At 45.4% G+C, this 26,186-nt stretch overlaps 2 protein-coding genes and 1 pseudogene across 2 annotated transcripts; all 3 read right to left on the bottom strand.

Annotated features, from left to right (window-relative positions):
* Positions 1-5,281: 5,281 nt before the first annotated feature.
* On the bottom strand, positions 5,282-5,945 carry LOC149343817 (small ribosomal subunit protein eS8 pseudogene; annotated as a pseudogene).
* A 15-nt stretch (positions 5,946-5,960) lies between these two features.
* Positions 5,961-6,712, bottom strand: LOC149343816 (uncharacterized; the record flags this gene model as incomplete). The annotated part of the gene is made up of 1 exon (XM_089547077.1): positions 5,961-6,712. A coding segment is annotated over exon 1 (738 nt), but the record flags the coding sequence as incomplete, so codon positions are not given.
* A 16-nt stretch (positions 6,713-6,728) lies between these two features.
* LOC149343815 (uncharacterized) lies at positions 6,729-7,511 on the bottom strand (the record flags this gene model as incomplete). The annotated part of the gene is made up of 1 exon (XM_089547076.1): positions 6,729-7,511. A coding segment is annotated over exon 1 (783 nt), but the record flags the coding sequence as incomplete, so codon positions are not given.
* Between the last annotated feature and the right edge of the window lie 18,675 nt (positions 7,512-26,186).

Raw genomic sequence — 26,186 nt, 5'->3', positions numbered from 1 at the left:
CGGCTGCTGTCGTGAACATATTGATGGGGATGGCGTAAGCATCCGATATGTTGCAAGATCCTGCTGTTAATGTTGTGCATGAGCTCTCAGCGAGTAGCTAAGACTGTCACAGGAAACCAATGGGCTTTGTTCTTGGCGCTAAATTGTAGAAAACTACAAGATCTGAGAATATAGTGATTGCAATGGTATATTCATACGATATGCAAAAAATGCGTTCATAAACAACTTACAGTTCAAAAAGATACCTTTTTAGAATTGATTTCTTTGGAAGGGCACTGAAAATTGAAAAAAAAGTTGCCGTTAGCAGATTGGCTCCTTCATATTTTTTTTGTATCTGGCAGGGGCCTTAAAATCATGATTACCTGTGATGTACTAGGGTAAGCAAAAATTTAGCTACACTTTTTGTTCCACAGTTTATTTATACAAAGTTAAGTGTGCAACAGGTATGTACTTAATTTTTCTACAATTCGTCTGCCTTTTGAATGCAGTCGAAGCATTGTGCTTCAAGCTTGCGTATTCCTTACAAATAGGTTTTCGTGCGTAGTGAAGCCACTTTCGCAGCGCTTCTCGCACTATTACGTTCGTGGAAAATCGAGGACAATGGTAAAATCCTCGCGCCGACAGAACACATCAAAGTTCAGGCGGAGTGGGAACGAGATCAAGAATTTAGGGAGGGTGTATCAGTACCTGAAAATCCTACCTGGTGATGGTTTCAATGGTGTGGAGAGGCATTTGTGGGCTTGGGTGGTCATGCAGCAACGCGTTGTGACTGCAACGCGTTATCTGTTGCGCATGTGCGCTGAGGGCCGTCATACTGCCGTCTGCGTGCACATGCGTCGAGTTGGTGCAGCAGTGCTACTGGAACGCCCTCCCTACAGTCCTTATCTCGCCCCCCCTCGACTTTAATTTGTTTTTGCCGCTCCAAGATGCTTTGCGATGTCGTCCATTTTCCAGAAACCTAGACATGCGAGAAGCGGTGCATAAGTGGCGTTACGAACGACCGGAAAGCATCTTCTGAAAAATGATACGCAAGCTTGTGTCCCGGTGGACCCAGCCCGCACTTAAAAAAGATGAGAATAGATTGTCTTTTTTTCCTTCTTTCTTTCTTTCTTCCTTCCTTCCTTTCTTTCTTTCTTTCTTGCTTTCTTTCTTTCTTTCTTTCTTTCTTTCTTCCTTTCTTTCTTTCTTCCTTTCTTTCTTTCTTCCTTTCTTTCTTTCTTCCTTTCTTTCTTTCTCTCTTTCTTTCTTTCTTTCTTTCTCTCTTTCTTTTTTTCTTTCTTTCTTTCTTTCTTTCTCTCTTTCCTTCTTTCTTTCCTTCTTTCTTTCTTTCTTTCTTTCTTTCTGTCTTTCTTCCTTTCTCTCTCTCTCTCTCTCTTTCTTTCTTTCTTTCTTTCCTTCTTTCCTTCTTTCTTTCCTTCTTTCTTTCTTTCTTTCAGTCTTTCTTTCTTTCTTTCTTTCTTTATTTCTTTCTTCCTTTCCTTCCTTCTTTCTTTCTTTCTTCCTTTCTCTCTTTCTTTCTTTCTTTCTTTCTTTGATTCTTTCATTCTCTCTTTCTTTCTTTCTTTCTTTCTTTCTTTCTTTCTTTCTTTCTTTCTTTCTTTCCTTCTTTCTTTCTTTCTTTCTTGCTTTCTTGCGAGATAACGAAATCAGGGAGGCGTAACTCATCGTCCTTCTCCTGCCTGGTGTTTGTCTCGGAGGCCGCGGTATGCGATAAAAAGGGAAAGAATCTATTACTAGCGAAGACAAGAAAAAAAAAAGCTCTTCTTCCCCTTTTTGCTGCGTATGTTGCTATAGCTCCGTTTTGTGCTTAGTTCGATTTATTTAGTTTCGAATCGTACACTGTATTCTGCACTGCGAACTAGCATGTTCTCTGTCAGTTAGGGGCTCCGATGGTTTTTGTCCGCAATAAACCTAACATCAGCACTCGATCTTGCGTTTGATAGCTCAAACCGGTCTCAATGTACCAAGGCGTGAAGTGATCGCTTCTGTGCCTGTAGCAAAAGCACCGTGTTATTAGACAACCAAATTATATCTGTAGACATTGCAATCAGAACTTACTTCGTGCATTGGAAATAATGATTGATACACTACATTTGTGCCTTTAAAGAAGCCAAATGCCAGAAAGGTGCCGTAAATTTCATGCCGCGGCTTTGTGAATTGAGAAATCATGACGGATGGAATGCCTTCAAACTTGCCCAATATTCAGCTCTGCTAGAAGTGATACAGCAGCACTGCGTAAGCTGGTCTGGATATTGCCGTTACTGAAACTGAGTGAAGAAAGTCTGGCGCAACCTCATTTCAAGCGCTTTCAGCGGCTAGGGCTCTTGCGGTATTGTTGAGAAAACTTGCTTGATCTAGGGTTGCACCGAGTTATGTGCAACAAGAAGTGACGTAAACCTTCATGATAATTCTGATATGACTTAGGTGCTTGACAAAGCCGTTGTTATCTTTGTAACTCACATGAGATCCGAGTGGAGCTAGAGGTTTGCGGAATTGTGTTTTTACTTTTTACTTTACATTTAGCCGCCGCGGTGGCTCAGTGGCTATGGTGCTCGGCTGCTGGCCCGAAAGACGCGGGTTCGATCCCGGCCGCGGCGGTTGAATTTCTTTGGAGGAGAAATTCTAGAGGCCCGTGTACTGTGCGATGTCAGTGCACGTTAAAGAACCCCAGGTGGTCGAAATTTCCGGAGCCCTCTACTACGGCGTCTCTCATAGCCTTAGTTGCTTTGGGACGTTAAACCCCATAAACCAACCAACCAACTTTACATTTAATATTTTACAAGCTAGCAGTGTGCGGCTGTATCCCTAATGCAGGAGTTGACTGCGAGCTTGGATTACAACTTCTCTTCGTATATACCTTGCTCAACCAGGTGATAGAAGTTCATGGTTGGATGGGGTTTAACCCTCCAAATCGACTCAGGCTGTGAGGGACGCCGTAGGTGAGGGCTCCAGATAATTTCGGCACTGACATCGCACAGTACACGGGCCAGTAGCAGTTCGCCTCTATCAAAATTTGACCGCCACGGGTGGGATTGAAACCGCGTCCCTTTGTTCCACAGCCGAGCACTATTACCACTGAGCCGTCACCCCGGATAAGCCTATGTAAGTGAAAAATAATGCACGTTTTATAAAGAGAAAGAAGCATCTCTGTGCGTATCACGGGAGTGTGTTCGCTTCTTTGTTCTGCTGGGACGTGGTGGAAGATTAGTACGTCGCATGACACACAAAATCGCGAGAGCAAGATTGCTTGCACGTCAAGGTGACAACCGTAAACCTACGTTCATTTTTACTCAAGCAACTACGCCACGTCTAACTGATGCGTCATCACTACAGGCATGAGCGGTCTTACGGGTTGCCCATTTTGTCATTTTCTTCAGGTGAAAGCTAGCATGATGCCCCATAATCATAGCCACGAGCTATTCCAGATAGAGGCAGCATAACATTTTGAACGCAGGAGCGCATTTGCAGTTGTACGCGTAACGTTTATGTACTTTAATCACTGTTGAAAAAAAAAACCTTTAAACAGTCAGCTGCAGTATCTTGTAGCACCACGGTATTGCAGGAAGGAGCTTAAAATGGTCATCTGTTAAAGTGAAGATACGGCTTGCAAGAAAAGCCGTGACCAGACAGGAGAAGATAACGGTCTGACTATTTCTTTTTGCCATATATTGGTCGTACACAGTGAGAGCGTTGCAGGGCAGTCTTTAAACTCGTTGAATAGAGGCGTATCTATGGCTCATCTGGCATAAAGTTTAAGGGTACGTAACTAAGAACTTTTTAAACCACTTATTGAGATATTTAAAGCTGATACGAAAACCATGCCGTCCGAAACAACTGACGATTCACAAAATGCCTACTTACCACAACAAGATAACCTGAGTGTCTGGAATAGGCACAACATCCTCGGCTAGGGTCTATGCCAATTACTGAAGTGGACAGACAAGACTTCTGGTGAGCGTTCAGTAGTAATAAGCAAAAGACGCGGACTTCCTCTCGAGGCTGTTTCCTTCCAATGACTTAAGCAGTGTTTTTTTTTTGGTCGGAAAAAGTTGAGTTCGTGACAATCATTTTTCTGGTCTCTCAGTAATTCTATGTGGACAACCGGGGAAACTGACATCAGTGGCAATTTGAAACTGGAAAGCAAGAGCTTGCTCTTTCTTTAAGAGCAACTCGCAGCTTTTCTATGCATGTGAGGGTAGATAACTTTTTCCTGCTAATAAAATGTGTACAGAACTGCAAACACATCCCTGCAGTTTGCAGCACTATCATGACAATGCAGATTGGGGAGTGGGTCTGTCACTGGACCGCCGACTGGAAAAGCGAGGACAGGCGTATGTGCTCACAGACCAGGAGGAGAGCTGCCGAGAGTGAGCATTGTAGGCGGTCATGCAAACAGCACTTGAGAAGGCGGTGACATTTCTGCAGGCGTGCACGAAATTCCGGCTTTATTTTTTCAAATATTCGGAATTTCTGGCGCCTAGACAGTAATTGGCCGTATCTGCACAGAGATTGCGCCCAGGGTATGCCAGCAATGGACGGTAATGCGGGGGATGAGTCGCTGGCGCTGAAATACGTCGTACCTGATGACAGCAGGTCAATATCACTCCGTCATGTTTACGCGCATTGAAAGCCAAGCATGCTGGTGCTTTACAATTGGTCTAAATGCTGGCGTCTCAACGGAAATCAGAATCGCAACTTTGTAACTTAGAGCATAGCGCCAGCCACTGAGCGAAGACGGCAAGTATCGATGTAAATAGTGTCACAGATAAAGGCTGACAGTAAAGACGGTAACAATATGGCTTAGGAGAAAGGAAAACTATGGCTAGCGTGAAATAATAAAAAAATTACGCCAACAGAGGCGTAGTCAGGTCGTTTTCAGACACGGAAGACTAAGAGACCGAAGGCAGCCTTGGCGCCCTAGCTGGACTTGCTATAACCTTATTTTTTTATTTCATTTTCGACACGCATAAAAGCCAAGCAGCGGTAGGAAATAATTCAGCGCAGAATACACATAAAAGCGACGTTTATTTTTGCTGCGCCGACAAATTCAGAACAAACGTCAGTCATCACTTAAGTTAAAAGTGCAGCAAGGGGTGCCTTGCTCATGCAACATATAAGGCAATCTTTATATAAAAAATCAAAGCATTTTGAAATTCGCAAGTATGATACAATTTCACACTTGGTTGTTAGCCGAACATATATTACTTGAGATAAAAGAATACTGTCATCAATATTCATTTTGTTTATCGCTATTCGGCGGCTCACGCGGGGCACATCTCATTGTTTTATTCACACGGGCGGCCTGCTCATTTGCCCTTCTTGGACTTGATCTTCTTAATGTAGAACTCAAGTTCCTTGCCCTCCAGGACGTAGCCGTCACAACGTCCACACTGCCCGGGCCTCGACGAGATGCAGGCTTTGACCCTGCCGGTCATGAACTGCTCCTCGGGCAGGGGGTCCACCTTGGCCAGCTTCTGGCGCTCCTTGATCTTCTCCATCTTTTTGCTGCGCTTCTTCACCAGGGCGCCACCCTCAATGTCCGCCAGCTTGGAACCCTTCTTGCGGCCCAGGGGCAGTGCATAGTGGGCCTCGTACCACTGCCGGAAGGGCGTTGCATCGATGAGCACTATGGCGTTCTTCACCAGGGTCTTGGTGCGCACCAGCTCGTTGTTGCTGGCATTGTAGACCACATCGATGATACGCGTCTTGCGCGTGCAGTGCTCGAACGCCCAGGAGAAGTTTCCACAGTCGAGGCGGAGGGCACGGTACTTCTTGTTGCCTCCCCGCGTCCGTACGGTGTGAATGCGCTTGGCGCCAAGTTTTGTGTTTGCCGCGGGCCGGCCGAGCTCGAACTTCCTCTTCTTTCGCAGGGGCTTGCGCTTGCCACCTGTCTTCCTACGCTTGTGCCAATGGTCACGGGAGATACCCATGATGGCGAATGGGGCGGAAAGGACTGCTAGTGCATAGTGGGCCTCGAACCACTGCCGGAAGGGCGTTGCATTGGTGAGCACTATGGCGTTCTTCACCAGGGTCTTGGTGCGCACCAGCTCGTTGTTGCTGGCATTGTAGACCACATCGATGATTCGCGTCTTGCGCGTGCAGTGCTCGGACGCCCAGGAGAAGTTTCCACAGTCGAGGCGGAGGGCACGGTACTTCTTGTTGCCTCCCCGCGTCCGTACGGTGTGAATGCGCTTGGCGCCAAGATTTGTGTTTGCCGCGGGCCGGCCGAGCTCGAACTTCCTCTTCTTTCGCAGGGGCTTGCGCTTGCCACCTGTCTTCCTACGCTTGTGCCAATGGTCACGGGAGATACCCATGATGGCGAATGGGGCGGAAAGGACTGCTAGTGCATAGTGGGCCTCGTACCACTGCCGGAAGGGCGTTGCATCGGTGAGCACTATGGCGTTCTTCACCAGGGTCTTGGTGCGCACCAGCTCGTTGTTGCTGGCATTGTAGACCACATCGATGATGCGCGTCTTGCGCGTGCAGTGCTCGGACGCCCAGGAGAAGTTTCCACAGTCGAGGCGGAGGGCACGGTACTTCTTGTTGCCTCCCCGCGTCCGTACGGTGTGAATGCGCTTGGGGCCAAGTTCTGTGTTTGCCGCGGGCCGGCCGAGCTCGAACTTCCTCTTCTTTCGCAGGGGCTTGCGCTTGCCGCCTGTCTTCCTACGCTTGTGCCAATGGTCACGGGAGATACCCATGATGGCGAATGGGCCGGAAAGGACTGCTAGTGCATAGTGGGCCTCGTACCACTGCCGGAAGGGCGTTGCATCGATGAGCACTATGGCGTTCTTCACCAGGGTCTTGGTGCGCACCAGCTCGTTGTTGCTGGCATTGTAGACCACATCGATGATACGCGTCTTGCGCGTGCAGTGCTCGTACGCCCAGGAGAAGTTTCCACAGTCGAGGCGGAGGGCACGGTACTTCTTGTTGCCTCCCCGCGTCCGTACGGTGTGAATGCGCTTGGGGCCAAGTTTTGTTTTTGCCGCGGGCCGGCCGAGCTCGAACTTCCTCTTCTTTCGCAGGGGCTTGCGCTTGCCACCTGTCTTCCTACGCTTGTGCCAATGGTCACGGGAGATACCCATGATGGCGAATGGGCCGGAAAGGACTGCTAGTGCATAGTGGGCCTCGTACCACTGCCGGAAGGGCGTTGCATCGATGAGCACTATGGCGTTCTTCACCATGGTCTTGGTGCGCACCAGCTCGTTGTTGCTGGCATTGTAGACCACATCGATGATACGCGTCTTGCGCGTGCAGTGCTCGGACGCCCAGGAGAAGTTTCCACAGTTGAGGCGGAGGGCACGGTACTTCTTGTTGCCTCCCCGCGTGCGTACGGTGTGAATGCGCTTGGGGCCAAGTTTTGTGTTTGCCGCGGGCCGGCCGAGCTCGAACTTCCTCTTCTTTCGCAGGGGCTTGCGCTTGCCACCTGTCTTCCTACGCTTGTGCCAATGGTCACGGGAGATACCCCTGATGGCGAATGGGCCGGAAAGGACTGCTACACTGCTCTGAGTCATATACTAAAAACGATTCGTCATGTCGCTGGCCTTGATGGCGATAACTGAAGCGTCATGGGGGAAGTAATGCTAATGGGGTCAATGGTGATGGTGTCCACGCCGCCGCGTTCTCGAACGTAAAGAGCGGTTCCATGTCTGCGGTGGTTGGTGGAGCAGACAAGTGAACCGGTGCTGGCCGGTATAAAGGCACTGGGCTAGATCGCCACCATTCATCCTGCATTGGGAGGCCGAACCAGTCGTCGCCGCTTTCCACAATTCCCCAGACGGGACCGTTCTGCGGCCAGAAAGGTGCCCTCAGGGCGGGTGCCAGATTTGCCTCACGGTGTTGGCTGAGAAGGAACGGGAAACAAGTGAGAATTGAAAAAAGCCACATGAATGAAGGTAACGACACCAAGTTGTGACGTCAGACTTTTGTAACTGGTACATATATATTTGCCTGCTTCGAGAAATATTTGCTTCTTTCGAAACTGCTGTGCCTATCACAACACGCCCCTAGGTCATGTGCGAGATAACACTTCAGATTTTGGCTTCGGCGAAAGGTTAGATAACAATGAAACCATCTTGTGCTAACGTAGACCGATATTGTCGCAGAGCAGTCTTTTTAGAAAGCTCAGCGCCTTATAACGCAATAGTAGATGTAGAACAATGGTTGAAAAAATAGTTATGGACTGTGCTAGCGAGCAAGCAAGATGTTAATGTCTTCGGTCGGTCATGCATGTTCTGCAAAGAATCACCGCACAGAAGGGGTGTATAGAATGCGCACTTTGCGAACTCGTGTCGACCGACGTCCCGTGAGCTTCAGCTATGGAAAAATCTCGGAAATTTTGTTGCCCGTTTAGCATTATTGTAGGAAGCACATCGCGTCACCTTTCAGCAGTACAAGAAGGGGAAGGCACACAGTACGGAACGGCCGATGTAGTGAATGTTGAGGGTGGAATTACAGACACTGAACCGAATAAAATCGCTATAGACAGGACAAATAAAGTAAATATTGAGCTTTGCTTGCACAATACGACAAATCTATAGTAGAAGGCGCGCTGATAAAATTTTAGGTGCTATGTAGAGTGGGAAAAAGCCTGAAAGAAAATGTTCTATAGCTTTTCCTAAAAAAGATCTAGAAAGCCTGTTTAACCTTAATGAAGATTCCTTGTTCACTCTCGCAATAAATACAATGGGCAAAAGGTTACGAGCCGCTACCATCACACTGATAGTTAGGTAATCACAAAGCAGCCGCTCCCGTTACCTCTTGAGGGCGGCCTGGAGCCTCTTGTCGCGACGCGTTGACCTCCTACCACCTCGAGTGGCCGCGGAAAGCTTTTCCACGCTTTCGGGGTTGGTGCGCACCTGCGCGATGAAGTACAGACTGGCGATAGTGAAAATCGTTCCAACGACACAAGCCATGACCTGTAGCGCCCAGATGTTGGTGAAGTTCATGACGAACACGCACTGGAACGCCCCGAAAATGAACACGAACAGAGAGAGGTAGATGTAGCTGCCCCTCCTGACTTCCACGCCGAACGAAGCTGGCTGCGGCGGATTGGAGCACTGCTGTTCCAGGTTGAGCGGGCAGGGCTTGCGCTTTGATCCACGTACTGAAAAAATTAAAAATAAACAGTCAGTGTGGAATGAAGGAGCGCTAGCGCGGCGACAGTAAACGATCCATTACTGAACCCGGCAGAGCGCCAATTGTAAGCACATGTCACTGTTTCGCGAGTCTTAGCTATTAGCTTTATATGGCTTAGAACTACCATGTGATACACGACTAATATTTGACAGGCGTTTCAATAACTATCTTTGACATTATTCAGGAATTTGTCAGTCTGCAATAGTTTGAATCAGCGGCCTCGAAAAGACAGACGGAATTTAGGAATTTGCTCTACGACATTAGGATTCCACCACCAACCGGTTCGTCCCTTTTCCATGATGTCGGAGGTGTCAGGGAAAAGCTCTCAGCTGTAACCTGCACCATCGGGCTCGCAGTAAACCTTAGTGAACCAGTACCACGTAGGAAAATGGCACGCAGAAAGCAAACAGCCGGTATTTGAAGCGGCGTGGTCATGTGCGCGCAGCAGCCAGGCGGGTTCTGAAGGGTGATAAGAACTTCATGCGCAACTGTGCTTGAGGAGCGCACTTGTCTATAGCCTGTACTGTTATTAGTATACGAGCATGCGCTGTGACAGTCGAAGATATCGTCACTTTTGATTCGATAAGATGAAATCTCCTGAAAGTAATTGAAAGAGATGCAGTTTTTATGAGACGCGATAATATATTTATGTCACCTGTACTAAAAAAGGCAAGCTAGTTTCGAACACTGCCACTGTGAAACTTTTCAGGCGCCTTCCGCATCCGTTATCTTTGCTGTTCTTTTGTGTAAGCACGGATGGACGGAAAAGATAAAACAAGCAGCAAAATAAAACCGGAAAGAGGATGAGTGTCTTTTTGCAAGATATAACCATCTGAGGTGACAGTTGTTATTGTCTAATGCAAATTCAATCTAAAAGCACACAGGCCAACATACCGGATCTCTTTGAAGAGCCGTTTGAACAGGTAAGTCGACCAAACTTCATACCGACAAATCCAGAAACGGGATGTCCTCGCTTTGAGTAAGATCAAAAATTGATCTTGCGGTGGTCGCAAAGGCAATCTCACATAAAAAAGAAGTGCAGGAATCTTTCCTTTAATCAAAATCAGTTTTTTTAGACAGCGCTTTTAATTCTGAGGCAATTCTGGAATATTGCAGGATGCTAACGTGAACATATTGATAGGCATGGCGTAACGGTCTGACGTGCAGCAAGATCCTGCTTTTAATGTTGTGCGTGAGCTGTCACCGAGCAGCTAAGACTGCCATAGGAAACCCATGGGCTTTGTTCTTTGCAACAAGATCTGTGGATATAGTGATTGAGATTGTATAATCTTAAAATATGCTAAAAATGCATTCGTAAACAACTTCTCGTTGAAAAAAGGTGCCTGTTTTGAATTCGTGCGTTTGGAAGCGCATCGAAAATTAAAAAAAAGAAAAAACAGTCGACATTAACAGATTGGGTGCCAGCATTTTTGTTTTGTACCTGGCAGGAGCCTTAAAAGCGTGATTGCCTGTGATGTACGATGGTAAGTAAAAATTTAGCTGCACTTTTTGTTCCACAGTTTATTTATACAAAGTTAGTTGTGCAACAGTTAGCTGTGTACATCATTTTTGTACTAGTCTCGCGCCTTTTCCGTGCACTTGTGGCATCTGGCTTCAAGCTTGCGTATTTCTTCCTAAGCAGGTTTTCGGTGTGTAGTGAAGCCGCTTTCGCGCCGCTTCTTGCACTAGTACGTTTGTGGAAAATCGAGGACATCGCAAAGCATCCTCGCGCCGGTACAAAAGATGAAAGTTCAGGTGGGGTGGGAACGAGATCAGGACTTTAGGGAGCGTGTATCAGTACTTCCAAACCCGACCTGGTGGCGGTTTCAACGGTGTGGATAGCGCTGTGTGGGCGAGGGTTGTCATGCAGCAATGCTTTGTGTTTGCAACCCGCTTTCTGCGATACATGTTTGCTGATGGTCGTCATACTGCCGTGTGCACCCGCATGCGTTGAGTTGGCGCCGCAGTAATAATAGAACACCCTCCCTACAGTCCTTATTTCACTCCCTCCGACTTTCATTGGTTTTTGCTGCTCCAGGATGGTTTGCGATGTCGTCGATTTTCCACAGGCCTAGACATGCGAGAAGCAGTGCAAAAGTGGCTTCACGAACGATCGGGAAGCATCTTCTGAAAAGGGATACGCAAGCTTGTGCCCGGTGGACCAAGCCTGCACTTAAAACAGATGAGAATATATTGCAAATTGTTTTAAATATTGCATATCCACCTTTGTGTATAACAACTGCTGAACGAAATTTTCAGATAATTTTTTTACTTTGCTCGTACAAACAGAGCTTTGACCATTATTTCCACAGGCCGTAAAAAACGAAGCTTTTCTTTCTTCCTTGCTTTCGTTACTTCAGCTTCATTTCCTTCTTTGTTTGTGCTCTTCTTTCTTCCCTTCTTTCGATTTTTCTTTCTTTCTTTCTTTCTTTCTTTCTTTCTTTCTTTCTTTCTTTCTTTCTTTCTTTCTTTCTTTCTTTCTTTCTTTCTTTCTTTCTTTCTATCTATCTTCCTTTCTTTCTTTCTTTCTTTCTTCCTTTCTTTCTATCTTTCTTTCTTTCTTTCTTTCTTTCTTTCTTTCTTTCTTTCTTTCTTTCTTTCTTTCTTTCTTTCTTTCTTTCTTTCTTTCTTTCTTTCTTTCTTTCTTTCTTTCTTTCTTTCTTTCTTTCCTTCTTTCTTTCTTTCTTTCTTTCTGTCTTCCTTTCTTTCTTTCTTTCTTTCTTTCTTTCTTTCTTTCTTTCTTTCTTTCTTTCTTTCAATGATTCTCTCTTTCTTACCTTCCTGTCTTTCCTCCGCGTAGCTTACTTTTCTGCCTTTTTATTTTTCGGAATTTCTTCAGCACATTTACTATTATGAAGGTGAAATGCATGAATGCTCCCAAATACTTTTGGGCTATTCATTGGCAATTAAAATAATTGAAATTAAAAAAATGAAATCCAAAAGAAAAAAATGCACGGTTACGCTTCTCAGAACTCTAGGGCACCGCTGTTGTAGGAATTTGTCATCTTGCAATTTTACAATCTGCGATTGCTTCTCGAATTTTTTTTTCGAGATATACTGCGCCGGACGGCTCCGTTTACATTGACGTAACGGCGTAGCGTCTCGTGGCTGGCCAGGTATCTCGTAGAGCACTTGCACAGGCGACGCCAGGGCCCTGTTCACGTGATCACCTGCGCCCTAAGATTGGCCATCGCGTGAACAGGCTGAACATGCTGCGACAATCCGACGGATATAACGGGAATGATCAACAGCGTCACTGTGAAAGTCTTTTGCAACTTTCTTTTACTCCACGACGTTGAGTTTTCAAGATAGACGAACTCAATAAATATAGAATAACTATCCCGATAAACAAAATCTGGCCTTGAAACTGCCGTCTTTTGCAACTTCAACTTGAACATCAGAAAGAATTCAGTAGAAAATCGCTATACTGATAAGGAGAAAGGCCGCGTACGTCAGGCTGAGCGTAATCACGGCTTCCCGTCGTGTGACCGAGGGAAGAAAGCACAACAAAAAGAGAGCAAGAATTAACAGTGACGAAACGGATTGATTCGTCCATTGTGCGCGAATTTGGTCTCTGGCTCTCACGTATTTATGGAAGGCACACACTACCTTTTACGCATAAACATAGGGATAACGCCGCCAAATACGGCGCGATGGAGGGAGCACTCGAGATCTACTTTAGCCTTACGCGCTAGCACCACCGCACCGACCCCCCTCTCAGCTCGAGCCTCTCCCGAGGGTCCAGAATCGTCGGGGATGCGTTGCATCTCTGTTCACGGTGGTCATAAATACAGCGCAGAACAAGTGCGTAAAGGAGGACGACTGAACGCAGAGGCGATTAGTGGGTCGGCTGCGCCATGCAAGCTTTGAGCGTTAATACACATGCAGAGAGAGTAAAAAAAAACGGGAGCCAAAGAAAAAAGGATTTAAAAGCATGCCCTGAAGAAGAACAGGAAGCTGCGAAAGAGCGGGCGCAATCCGGGCTGCGGCGGCCAATGTCTCGAGGCAAGACCTTGCCGTAGCCGCGGCCACGTCGGAAGCGTCCGTTGTTAATGGTTTCCGAAAACCCTTTCGACGGGAGCTGCCAGGCTTGCAGTATTCCGGCTCCTCCCAGGACGCCACCGAGTGCGCGCTGACTTATTAGGGGATCCCTATTCCCTGCTCCCTCTCCATTCTCCTCCCCATCTCCTTTCTGCACTTCACGGCGCAACACCGTGACTGAGGCGGAGCTCGATCTTTTCTGTTTTGTTTTTGTTTCTTCCTTCTCGTTGTCGGTACGGTTTCGTTTGCGCCCAGAGTGCTCGAAATCGCGTTTGTAGAGCAGGCCGCATAGTCGCTTAGGCATAGGCTTGCAAGGGCATCAGACGCGAAGGAACGATAATCATTGCACTTTGCTGGTAATATGGGCAGAGCTAGAAGAACAAAAAAAAGATCCTTAGACGTGGAATGAGGCTCTAATGATGCGACTTGGCGATGATTGAATCGGAGCGTTCAAAACACAGCGGCCTTGAGGAACGGGGCTAGTGGCAACCTATAATGGGCGAATATCACATTTTTCAATAAGCGAGTAATTACTCATTGGCATCCACCCAAGCGCAGCCTTACGGCTACAGAGGAAAGCTATAGTTAAAGAAAAATTCGTCCTGGTCCGGGGGGACCAATATTTGACCAACAATTGACCATCACATTTTTCAGCCGTTAAAGTGCTACGCACTTATGGTTGTGTTTAGCAGGAATTCAGTAGGAGAAGTATGCACTTTTCGAAGGGCACTGCGTAAGCCGGAAAGCATGACTAGCGTGTGCGATAGTGATTTCACGTCGGGAAAAGCGATAAACTGAAATCTGATACGAAATTCATCCACTAGACAGTAATTAGACGTTCCAGTAAAGAGTATAGTCCATTTTAGACTTCAAAACGCAATGCTATTATGGCTCAGTGCCGTACTCTTCGCGAACGAAAACCTGAGTGGACCATGATTACGGCTTCACCAAGAAATGCAAAACAATGTGGCGCCATCTAGTGACAAACGTTAAAAGCAAATCTTCAGTGGCGCTAAGGGAGCGTTGCTTTTCTTCATAGGGTGCAATAGAGAGAGCTTAAACTTAATAAAACAGGATTAATACTTCTGAAATAAAAAGAGAGCACTGAGAACTTAAAAGAAAATCCTTGATAATTTACCGACATCAACGTGTTTATTTCATGGGATACACCGATAATGGCAGGGTTTCACCGCAGGACGGCACTTTAGTTTGTTTACGTTTAACGCAAAAAAAAAAATACAAATCCTAGTTTCTTGAATACTGGAGTGCTCTGTACTTTTAATATGAAGCAAGATTTTTTTAATTTCCAGCCCAATCTCATCATTCGTTTGGGTTGCTGGTCGTTTTATTTAAAGTTTTAATATTCTACGTGAATACTTCAGAACAATAGTATCCAATTTGCAGAAACTAGTAATAAAGGAACATGTATACGCATGCACATCCCCGTTTCCCATAAAAACGTTGCAAGGTATAAAATTTTAATTTTGTCGGAGTACCGGAAATTAATCAGCGTTGCCTCCACTTCTAGCGGGGCTCTAACTTTGTATTTGTAGATTTTTGTGCAGAAATAAGTTATGAAAGTTCGATGGTCATGACGGTGTAAAGCATTTATCGAAACAAATAAGAAGTTTGCCCCGTCCAGGAGGGGCCCTCAGTCCGCAGCTGCTGTAGCGACGCTCTCTGGGTTTCGTTTTATTTAATTGATTTGGGCTCATTTACAAGCAAAGGAAAGCGGCAAGGTAAAAGTCACTATTTCGCAACTGAGATAAGGGAATCCTCAGATCATGATGTTCTCCAAGATAATCTGGCAGCTATTGATCGATGGTGTGTGGATTGCAGCATGGGTCTTAATATCAAGAAAACTATACTGTTACGTGTAACAAGGAAAAACATATTACCACATTCACTTATTCTCTTCAAGGCTCGAACATTCAAGAAGCTGCCAGCCATAGGTACTTAGGACTGATACCTACCAATCAAGTGAACTGGTCAGCGCACATATCCCAAATTTGCTCTTCAGCATTCTCAACATTGTGTTTCCTAAAACGAAAACTCAGTTCCGCTCCCTCTAATATTAGGCTTTTGGAATATAACACTTTTCTTCGGACGAAGCTCGAATACGCATCTATCATTTGGGATCCACATACGAAAAAGATCATTAGCTCCCTTGAAATCACTCAAAGGAAAGCAGTCAGGTTTATTTTCCACAAATACAGCAGATTTCATTCTCCCACAAAGCTAATAGCAGAAAATAATATGCCGTTTCTTTCAGAACGCTGCAAAATAAACCGAATTTTGTTTCTTCGTAAGATTCTTTCACGCGAGGTAAACATTCCAACACCTAACTATGTTCAACCTTCTACCACCAGACGTACACGACACACTAAGGAACACACATTGCAGCCCATGTTTGCACGAACAAATTCATTCAAGTATAGCTTCTTCCCCGAACCATCTCCGATTGGAACTTGCTCCCAGAATGCCTTTTTCAAAATAGTAACTTTAGCAACCCATTGGAAGAACATTTTCGTGGTTAAGTTGTCTCATTTCGTATTTTTTTAATGCTGTTCTTTTCATCTTCCCTTCGTTATCACCGAATGATGCTGTGGGTTGTTCTTTCGTTTCTTTTGTGTGTTGTTATGTTGTTGGCCCTCCTGCTTGGGCCACATAGGCGTACAGCATTTTGAAATAAATAAAAAAATAATTGGAATGGCCACTGGCCTTGTTTACATATTCATGAACCGGTTGCACAGAACAATGTAAAAAAATATAAAACAAGGTGGTTAAATTATAAAAGGGTGATTTGAATAACATTCTTCATAAAAAAAAAAAGCTCAACTGCGATGGTGCTTAGATTTCAATGTCAGGGTCGGCTTCTCGGTAAGAATTTAATAGACGTGGGAACGTGTTTGCGATCATCTGATGGCCATAATACATCGTATCCTGACCCGTTCGACCAGCTTTTGCTAGTCATACAGGTGCGAGCTGGACAGCGAGCTTCCTATGGCCATAGACGGGGAGTTGGCGATAGAATACACCGATTTCTTGAGCTCTTGTTGACCGACATAAAGTCCGCATTGATTGGTTGAACTGCCAACATTTTTGTGTGAAGCTTAGAAGTATGTATCGAGATATGGGCTGCTGAATTCCGCAGTTAGTTTTACGGAGATTTGCAAGGTCCTATTTTAATTAACTTAGTGAGGTGATTCTCCCCGTGTTTTATTATGTTGGTGACTTTCTCTTACTCAGCCATGCGCCTGATTCTTACTAGCCTTGAGGCAAAAGGCGCTCTGCTCTGATTCACGTTCTAGTGCCGCAGGGTGTTGTCGTCCGCCTTTAATTCCAGCGGCGGTCTTGTTCGCATGGATATGCTTGCTGGTCGTTTCCTCAGAAGTCTGTTGCACTGTCACGAAATTATCGTTCAGAAAACTATAAGATTTTCGAGAATGGCGTCAGACTACCCATTCTTATGTTGTACAGGCCAAAAATTTGCTTACGTGCGTTTCTGAAATTTCTAGCCGCATGTAGACAGAATGAAAACATCTTAGTTTTTCTGAAAGCAGGTGTGGGTGAAAGCTTTACCAAGGATATCTGAACTTGTTCACAGAAGCCTCTGAGATCTATATCAAAGAAACGAGTACAAAGGCTGTCAATTATACTCTACATACGACGTCCCACGGTCTTAAAAGAGCTGCGAGGTGACATAATGTTGATCTTGTTTTTCTAATACCTGTGATGTTGGAATAAGTGCGTAGCTCGCAGCAAAAAAAGGCTCAGAACAGAGAAACCCATTCCAGTAATGATCGCACCATAAAAAAGAAGCAGCTGTCATGGCGGTTACCGTTCTCCTGTATCGTGGTGCCAGGCTTGAACTTCATGCCTCACACATATCCAACTGGTTTGCGGCTATATTTTTCTAAGAAAGAAGAGAAACTTGTTCTCTGCGGTGCAAAAACGGCCCTTCATCTTGTGAGTCAAATTACATCTACAAGAGTAATCATCCTATATGTACCACCGGCAGCACGCTTAAAGCGCAGCTCGGGTGTCCACCAAGATATGCGAGACATTTACTGCGTGATTTTCATTCCTCAAAACCAACAATACCAACTTCAATTTCTAACACTTAAGACGAACGTTCGACCGCGTGTCTTGCACTGACATAAGCGCCACTGGGCGTCGATCGCCGGGTCTGAGACAATGTTAGGGTAGATGCAGGGAACCAGCTATCCCCAACCACCGCAAACACACCATGCAGCGCGGTCTCGGGCCCAGTGCCAAGCGCTCAGCGACTCTATTGTCAGTGCAGGACTTGCACTCGAAGCGCGCTGTCTTGGTACGACAACGCAAGACTAAGAGCGCTTTGGTAGTTCAGAAATACTCTCCGTTGTCGAATTATTGTTTTGTGAATTGGTGCTCTGCAGAGTTTTGAAAACTCGTACCTGTTGTTCTAGCATTGTGATAAGTCTGTGCAGAAAATTAATAAGTCTCTGATTTTAGATAACGCTCGTTAAACATGTCCAGGCAAATCGCCCTCATTTTCGTCAAATGATGAAGTAGTTACTTTCAAGAACATACGAGATGTTCGCTTCAAGTATTGTTTCAGAGTAGCATATATCCGTGAATCCTTTCTCAGCGTGCTTTAGACAATGTAAAGTAGTAGTATAGTAATATAAAACTTTTTTCCGCGAAATGGGACGTGGTTTAGGGGTTGGGGTCTTGAACAGCAGGTGGTGTTCCTAGGTACAAGATCCCATTGGTTCTTGCTGCCTCCTCGGCCCGCTCAACTAGCTTGCCCGCCTCGGTTCAGTTCACACAATGACCGCTCGTGAGGTGATTGTACCAGATTTATCAAGGCTAGAGGGCGGCCCGCTGATAACACTCTTCGTTACAATCTAGATAGTGTTTTTTATTTTACAATAAGCTCCCGACCGTGTAGCGGGCCACGAATTAGTATTCAGTCATGATGATGCATAGATGAAAAAACAGGTTTGAATTTATGGGTTTTAACGTCCCAAAACGACTTAGGCTATGAGGGACGCCATAGTGGCCAGGTGGGGCAACGTAGTGTTCTTTAAAGTGCTCTGACATCGCATAGTACACGGGCCTCTAGCATTTCGCCTCCGCCAAAATGCGACCCCCGCGGCCGGGATCGAACCAGCGTCTTTCGGATAAGCAGCCGAGCACCATAACCACTGGGCCACCGCGGCGGCACATGAAATAATAGAATGTCCTTTGAACACAATTACAAACGGCAGAGAAGCGACGCGAAAATGAATATAGGCGAATCGCATGTGTTTAAATGTACTACTGCATTACAGCGCAGCCGACCGATATGCAGCTGCGGCCAGCCGTTTCGTGCGCATCCCATGGCCACTGTAGCGTGACAAAGCATAATTTCGTAGGCCTCGCACCCGCTTTTCTGCCGTAGTATGCAGATACAGTCTCCCCGCCAAAGCGGGCGTGGTGTGAGCAAAGCATGCATTATGACTGATTGTTTCTTCTCTGCAGCGACCATTAGCGGAAAGAAGTGAAGCACTGCATGATGAAACACGAAAACGCGCCAGAAGCGAGAGTCCTAAATGATCCTCAGTGTCGACCAAAACAAAGTGGAAGGGAAACGGCGTGGTCTGTTTTTTCCATGGGCTTAATTTTTGCTTTAGAGAAGATGTGAATTTATGCTAATAAAAGTACACCTTAGCCGATCCCTCTGACAGAGTGAAATTGGTTCGAAAGAAAGAGATGAAACAGAGCTATTATTAAGCATTTCTGCAGTGGTTTTTACGCTGTTCGTCATATCATTTTTGTCGCCACTTTTAGAAATGGGCACCATATCTGCCAGTTTGCAATGTTCGGGAAGTTCAGAAGACTCGAGAGACTGACGGTAATTATCTATTACTGACGTAAATAATTTTCGCAAAGCTTTGGCTGGTGTTGTGTAAACTCTGACGATTTTGTTCTGCACTAATGTATTTTGTCTAGCTAACATTGTATACACAGGACTAATCTTTGATGTACCCGTTTCCCTTTTCTCGATTGTTTTGTTCTATATTTTCTGCCCACTCCCCTCTGTAATGCCTGCAAGGCCCTGAGGGTAAAATAAATAAATAAATAAAATGCAGGGGATGATTGACGCCGAGTACTCTTTTGTAATATTTAATAATTTAGAGCTTATAGCAAGTGGTTCTTGAATGAAATATGTCGGTAACTAATATATGATTCTTAACATGCCTTTACAGTGAATCGAAATGCTAGGCACAATGTTAGCCCTATATGAAGAAAATGAAATTTAATTCCTGAGTTTTCGTCCTCAATAACGCTGCAGATGAATGAGTGGAGTCTATCACTATGAATTTATTCAATTGATCGTCATATGAGTTTGTAAAATTGAAGAACAGTGGAATGAAGGGTGGCAGCATAGTAAGATATAAAGTTAGTTGGGAACTTAACAGGCGCAAGGGAAAACGTCTTCCAAAACATTTTCGGGTCAGCGTTTAGGTACTTGGGCATTAACTCCGTAATAAATTTATTTTGAGCTAATTTACTTCCCTACTTGCATTCCCATAAACGACTTGTCCCGGAGGTCATATTTTACTCAGGAAAAACAGGGTCTCCGTAGACTGTGAACCGCCTGAACGGTCAATTTGCTGCCGTTGTATGAAGTAACCTATCGCCACTCGGTATTCGGCAAAGTTGATGTCATTTCAGAGCAATGGTTCATAAACACAGGTGTTGAATTTGTGGCATAAACAACACTAGGCGAAACCAGGGCTATGAACGGGCACTCAACTACAATGGCTGAAAAAAAAGTGCTCCTTCGTGCAGCCCACGATGGCTTCAAATCCACTTTGCTGCGATGAAGTTGAGTTTGACAAAAGAATGTCCCAGTATGAACGCCTTTGTAAATGCGATGCCCGATCTGCAGCCTTATAATAGAGTAGCGTCGTGTCGCTGTAACCTACACCACACAGGACGACATTTATATTCAGTTCAGAACGGAAGGAGGGCGGCTGTGGTATTAGGGCAGCCAAGAAGGAACGTTCATTTGGCTACAAAAGAGCTCTGGACTTCGCGTATTACGAAGAAAATCGAAAGGCTAGCTCCATCCCAGTTCAAACACGTTCCTGCACTAAGAATTTGCAAAAACCAGTTGCGCGGCCCAGCTTGCTCTTTAAATATTATGTGTGCTCTGTTCGGAAGCGACATTTGCCTCTGACAAAACTGAGTTGGCTGATCAGAGTGCTCTAATTAGTGCTGTGCTGTAAAGTACGGTATGCTTTCATGCACTTATGAGTGGTGGAAGCTGTGACGCACCGACATTTGATCTTTTCACAAAAAAGCGTAAAGGAAACGAGTTTTTTTTCTTGTGGTGGCATTTTTTGAAAAAGAATAACTTAAATTATGGCACTTTACATGGGAGATGGTAGACTTTGTCATACTTCGTCAAGTTCATCGCAGCAAAGAAACCGCTTCTTTCCCTATTACCCTTGCACGAGTTGAAACCCCCCAGGCAATGTTTCTCCTTAATGAGAGTGGCGTTTCAAACAAAGAGCGTCTTTTTAACTTTACTGCGTTTTGTATGTCTTGTAGACCTTAACTGCTCTATCTCGAGGGTCCAGAAACCTCGACGGAACTGCCGTGAAAAATTCATGGGTGGCGTTGCAGGTGCAGATGTCTCGTAACACACAACATGCACTTTTTACAAGGGCGACACGAAAGGCGTACGCATCATGAAGCTTCTGCGGCTACATCTCTATAGTGCAGATAAAAAGCAAAATCGATGATGCAGGAATGCTTGTCATGGCAAAATTTTTTCATGCTAATTGATCACCTCAACTTGGGAGGGAGGGGATCGCATTGCAGTGTCAGAGTTTGAACGCAGCGAAAGAGCTGTGTTCTTTAAAGCCACTTGAGACGGCACACAAGTTGTGCACTGAGTTGAGAGTCAAATTTTCAGAGTACTTGATTTCGGAATCTGACAGCTGCCACCGACGATTGAGTGTACGTGTGTGTGTATGTAGGTAGGTATGTTGGAGAGTACAGGTGCGGAAGAAAGCGAATGGAGCACACTGTTGCCTTATAACATTTTGAGTGTGTTATCTATTTGCAAATGAGAGCTGTCATTTGTTCAGGCTGGTGCACTTTTTCATGGACAAATAACGTTTCTTCATGTCTGATAGAGAAGCCTCGATTGTAATTAGGACGCAATAGCATTGCTCATTCACTTATGTCCGCACATGTACGGGTGTAAGCGGGAGTTGCGAAATTGTGAATCGATTGCGTTTTCTGCTATAACTGCGGTGGCGTGCTCAGACCTTAAAATTATGCGCTGCAGATGTCAGAAAAAAATGGCACGACTGCACGCTAAACTCAGGCGCAGTAGACCTGCCAAACTCTGTGCTATTTTAGGCATGCTTCGCTTCTTTTTGGCACCCATTCTATGTTTCTGTGCATCTACTCCAGCACGCGCTCAAGAGTTGTTAGGCATATTTCACTCGCATGAGAAATTATGTAGATAAAACAACCAAGAAAAAGAAGAAGTCGTGTTGAGGGGTTAATTTATGGTTGGTATGATTATTGAGAACACTCGGTTTAGGTTTATGTGGGTTTAACGCCGCAAAGCGGCTCAGGCTATGAGGGGTGCCGTAGTGAAGGGATCCGGAAATTTCGGCCACCTGGGGTTCTTTAACGTGCACTGACATCGCACAGTACACGGACCTCTCGAATTTTGCCTCCATCGAAATCCGACCACCACGATCGGGATCTCACCCGCGTCTTTCGGGTCAGCAGCCGAACGCCGTAACCACTGAGCCATCGCGGTGGATTGAGAACACTCGGAACTAAACTAGAAGAGCAGAAAAACAAAATGCGTTCAAAAGAAGGCATACATACCTTCTGGCAACAAATTTTGGCAGGTGTCGTCACCGTAGCTATTAGAATTTGATAGTAAAGAATGTTTAACAATTTACGTGCCAAGGATTGCATGAGGAGTGCAACGAAAAAGAAATTGCTTTCTTGAGGAAGCTTTTCTCCAGCCCCTATTCTGCAGCGCCTTCCGTACTACAGGGGTGACATTTTGCATTGCTCTTTTTTTTTCCGCTGAAAAAAATTTGGACACAGGCGAAGTAAAATGGGAGAAGAGCATAAAGAAAGAGAAACGGCAGAGAGGTTGAAAAAATCCTGAATAATTTATCGCAGAAAACCTCATCACTTCGATGCTTACGACCAGGAACGAGCACTCTGCACGAAAGGACGAAAATTTGCCTGAAACACAAGAACAATCACGCATGGTCGTGTTGCAATAGTGAACAGAAAGAAGACCTCAAAAGTAAGCGTAGTGCAGCTATACCTGGACGAAAGATTTATTCCGTTTCTCTCCTTCAGCCTCCTGAGCTTGAAAAGGGCGCTGTAGGATGTACATATCGCTGAGCGTCATCGAAAACATCACCGTCCTACGTGATGCGTGTAGCGAAACAATTGAAAGTCTAGTGGAAACTGGGCTCAGTGTGCCTTTCAGATTTTCTTTGTAAAGGGGGCTGTATCGGGAAGGAACAGTGCCATCAATATGGTTTGGGTGTTTTCAACTTCTCGTCACCTCGATGGCACGCCAGCACTTCACGCCATTGTTTATCGCATTCTCGTGAAACACTCTCAAAATATGACGGCAGCAAGCTTGAAAACCTGGTCACGTTTTCGTGGTAGCAACGAAAGGCAGTTGACCGAAAAACAAGACATGTTTGTTGCTTTCGAATTTTTTGGAATACACAGCTTTTTACGCATATATTTTTGTAGTTTTGGCCAAGCGCAGAAAAAAACAACAGACCAGATTACGACATTCGATTATAATTTTAAATACGCTCTGGCAACAGCTTACCATTGAGAAGAAACAAAGTTTTTGGACACTATTAGGTACATAATTGTTAAAACAGGGCTATTGTTATCAACCAGAAACTTCTGGGTTACCCTGTAGAGACGTCTGAATCTGGGACTGCGTACAGCGTGGAAGTAACCTAAAGCGGCCGAGCTAAACCCCCCCCCCCCCCCCCCCCCCCCCCCGTCTCTTCAGTGATTTCAGCGAATGACAAAATGAGAACTCAAAGTATCACAAGATGATGGTGTGATCGATTACACATTTCGTAGCCCTTCCTACTTTATTTCTGCTGCATTCTGAGCCCGCTTCGCATCTTCGTTTTATAAAAGCGACCTCACACGCTTCAGGACGCTGCAGGGTGGGCCCCGTATTTTGTCATCGCGCTCGACTGAGCGTGGCGAGAGTAAAAAAGGAAGTGAGAGGGAGAAAGTTGGGCGACGACGGCGGCGGCCAAGTGGAACACCGTGACAGGGAGCCAACGGTTCGCGAAATCACAGGCCTCGAAAATCCCATTCATCGTAGTTTGCTCTACTGTGTCAGCACTTCGAGCACCCCTACTGCCTTTTCCGCTTTATTAAAGTTCTTTTTGTGTCTTGACTGAACTGGAGGGTCGGATTGGAGTTTCCACTTTTACCTGCACTCTTATTACACGTATTATGAGCTTGAAATGTTCGACCTTATTCTCAGCCTTGTGTTTGTGACGAGCTCATTTGCCGTTATGAGATGAAAAGACGATGAGGACAGAGAGTGACAACACGGCTAATTTGTCGACAGAGGATGACGACTTCGATGTGCATTAACCACTGAATGAGATGTTCTTCGAAGAAGTGAAAAAAAAGAAGAAAGAAAGCATTAGAAACAGGCCGCTAAAGGCAGCTTAGGTGAACGTAGCGAAAGTTCTGAAAAGGATGCCTGAGAAAACATGAAACTCAAGAAGATGTTGGGTGTAGGAAGTTTTGATTGTACAATTGGACGTAACCACAGTATGTTTTCCTCAAAGCCTGCGATTATACTCTAAGCGCAATGTGCAAGGTTTAACCTCTTTTACTTCACATGCCAATCATTTTCACCATCTGCAGAACCAGCATCAGCATCATCGCTTGCCATCGGCGGCATCGGCACCAGGTCTGAAATAGAGGCTTTCGATGGAGAGCTGCCTCCCACGTGATGGCGATGCTGTTTTAACAAGTGGATGATCATGCTTCAGATGCGCTCCCGGGAAAGTGCTTCTTTCATCTTCAATGTTAGCACAAGTCAAGCATTCAGGTTTGATCATGTGACCGTTACAGAGCAAGATGATGGTTTCTGTTTAGAGCTGAGTGTATTTCAGAACTCAATTACATTGCTTCATTAAAAGTTCACAGAGACAGAGGCCGCACACAGTGCTTTCTTCGCTTTTCGGTTGCCTTTTTTTTCGGGTCAGAATATGGCTATGGGTCCGAAAGCGTAAAAACGGATGTAAGATCTCGAAACAACTCTCCGTGGTAGCGGAAAGCGACAGATGCGGAAATGCTAAAGTGTGGGGGCAAATTGCAGCGAGGGAATTTGTTTTTATCTTTTGTTTCCTTCACAACTTTCCGAGCCCTCCTCTATCACGTTTTATAATGCAAACGTTTTTGCTTTCATTGTCGACATCTCATACCCTAGACGTAATGAACTGATCTCGAAATTTGGCCCAAGTACATCTGCAAGTAAAAAGGAGGCTTCAAAGTGGGAGCGCAATACGTGATGAGAGTGGTGCGGGTTTCCTCTGTCAGCGGGCGCCCTCGCGACAAGTCGTATTACGTGACGTGGCCGGTCATTCGAGCAGCGTTTGGATATCCCCGTCCCCCGGCCGGGGAGACTTAATCGTGTGCCGCCTGAACGAGTGGGCTGGGCCGTAAGGCCTAGCGTGCACAGCAATGCAATTTAGTGCGGCGGATTTACCGGGGAGAATACTAGAAGGTGTTGAATTGCACGAGGTTAAATATGCAATAATGTCTGCGCATGGCCGCAGTCAAGAAATATATAAACACAAAATTGGGAACACGAGAGGCGCGCATTCTATATGAGGCGCTCGTAACGTGAGGATCAGAGAATGCCGTCTCACTGCAGACGTCTTCGAGAATGTGATAAGAGGCCGTGCCCTGAAGACGTGAGTGATCTAGACAGGCTGAGAGGAAGTTTGGAAAAATGGAGCGGGATACGTCTGGAACCCGTAACCCAAGGCACCACTCTTTGCAGCCTTAGAGGCGAGTCGGTGTAAAGTTCATTTCGTAAGGATTTGAAAGATTTGTTTTATGTTTCCCGGTACAACTGGCAGAACTACAGTAGCCTTCCACTGATGTTACTTTGTACCATCAAGATCAAGATAGGGATGAAGAATGCGTGAAGCGAAGCTCAAGCAGGACATGTGGTATGCAGTCAGCTGCAATTAAAGCGTGCATAATTGACGGCCATAAATGTAATCAGTACACATGAGCCGTGCGAATTATGATCTTCCTACACGGTCGACAGAAATGAATCTCATATTTTGTTTGCTTGGATCATAAAAGCTTTTTCGCTTCCAAGTTTTTGCCAAGACGATGGGCTGGATGATGAGACTTTCCAAGAGCTCACAAGAAGCATAAATTAACCACTGTATTTGCGGCTGTAGTAAAGCGTAATGTAGGGAAAATATGTAGGGGAATATAACTCAGAGAGCGTAGATAGGAATTGGACATAGATGCATCATTCGTATGTTTAGGTAATCATCGGCACGTGAGTGACTTCTTGCAAATACAGCTGCTTTCAAACCGTATGTTTTCGTCTCTGCGTCATTAGAGATGTTGCTTGAGATCTTTTGAGACTCTGCAACCAAGCTACATGACATTAGTGTGCAGTGTGTGAGGGCGAGGTATTGCTTAAAAAAATTCAGCCGGATTAAGGAAGACAAAGTTTCGGTTTGGCTCAAATGGGAGTTTTTGTCTACCAGCGAAATTTTGAAAACAAAGCGCGAAAGCCAGCGGCCAGGGAAATAATTCAAGAAACGGTATATTACGTTTACCATAATTCCCGCTCAAGCCTTGCCTTATTTAAAGCAAAGTTTAAACCGTGCGCCACAAAAAAGTGGAGTAACGGGTTATTTACCTTCATCGGGTTGGCGTAAAATTACAAGAACAGT

This window comes from Amblyomma mixtum, chromosome 5 (assembly GCF_055824585.1).
Source record: "Amblyomma mixtum isolate Tamu chromosome 5, ASM5582458v1, whole genome shotgun sequence".
NCBI lineage: Eukaryota > Metazoa > Arthropoda > Arachnida > Ixodida > Ixodidae > Amblyomma > Amblyomma mixtum.
The sequence above is the reverse complement of the archived record's forward strand: the minus strand, read 5'-3'. Positions and strand labels throughout refer to the sequence as shown.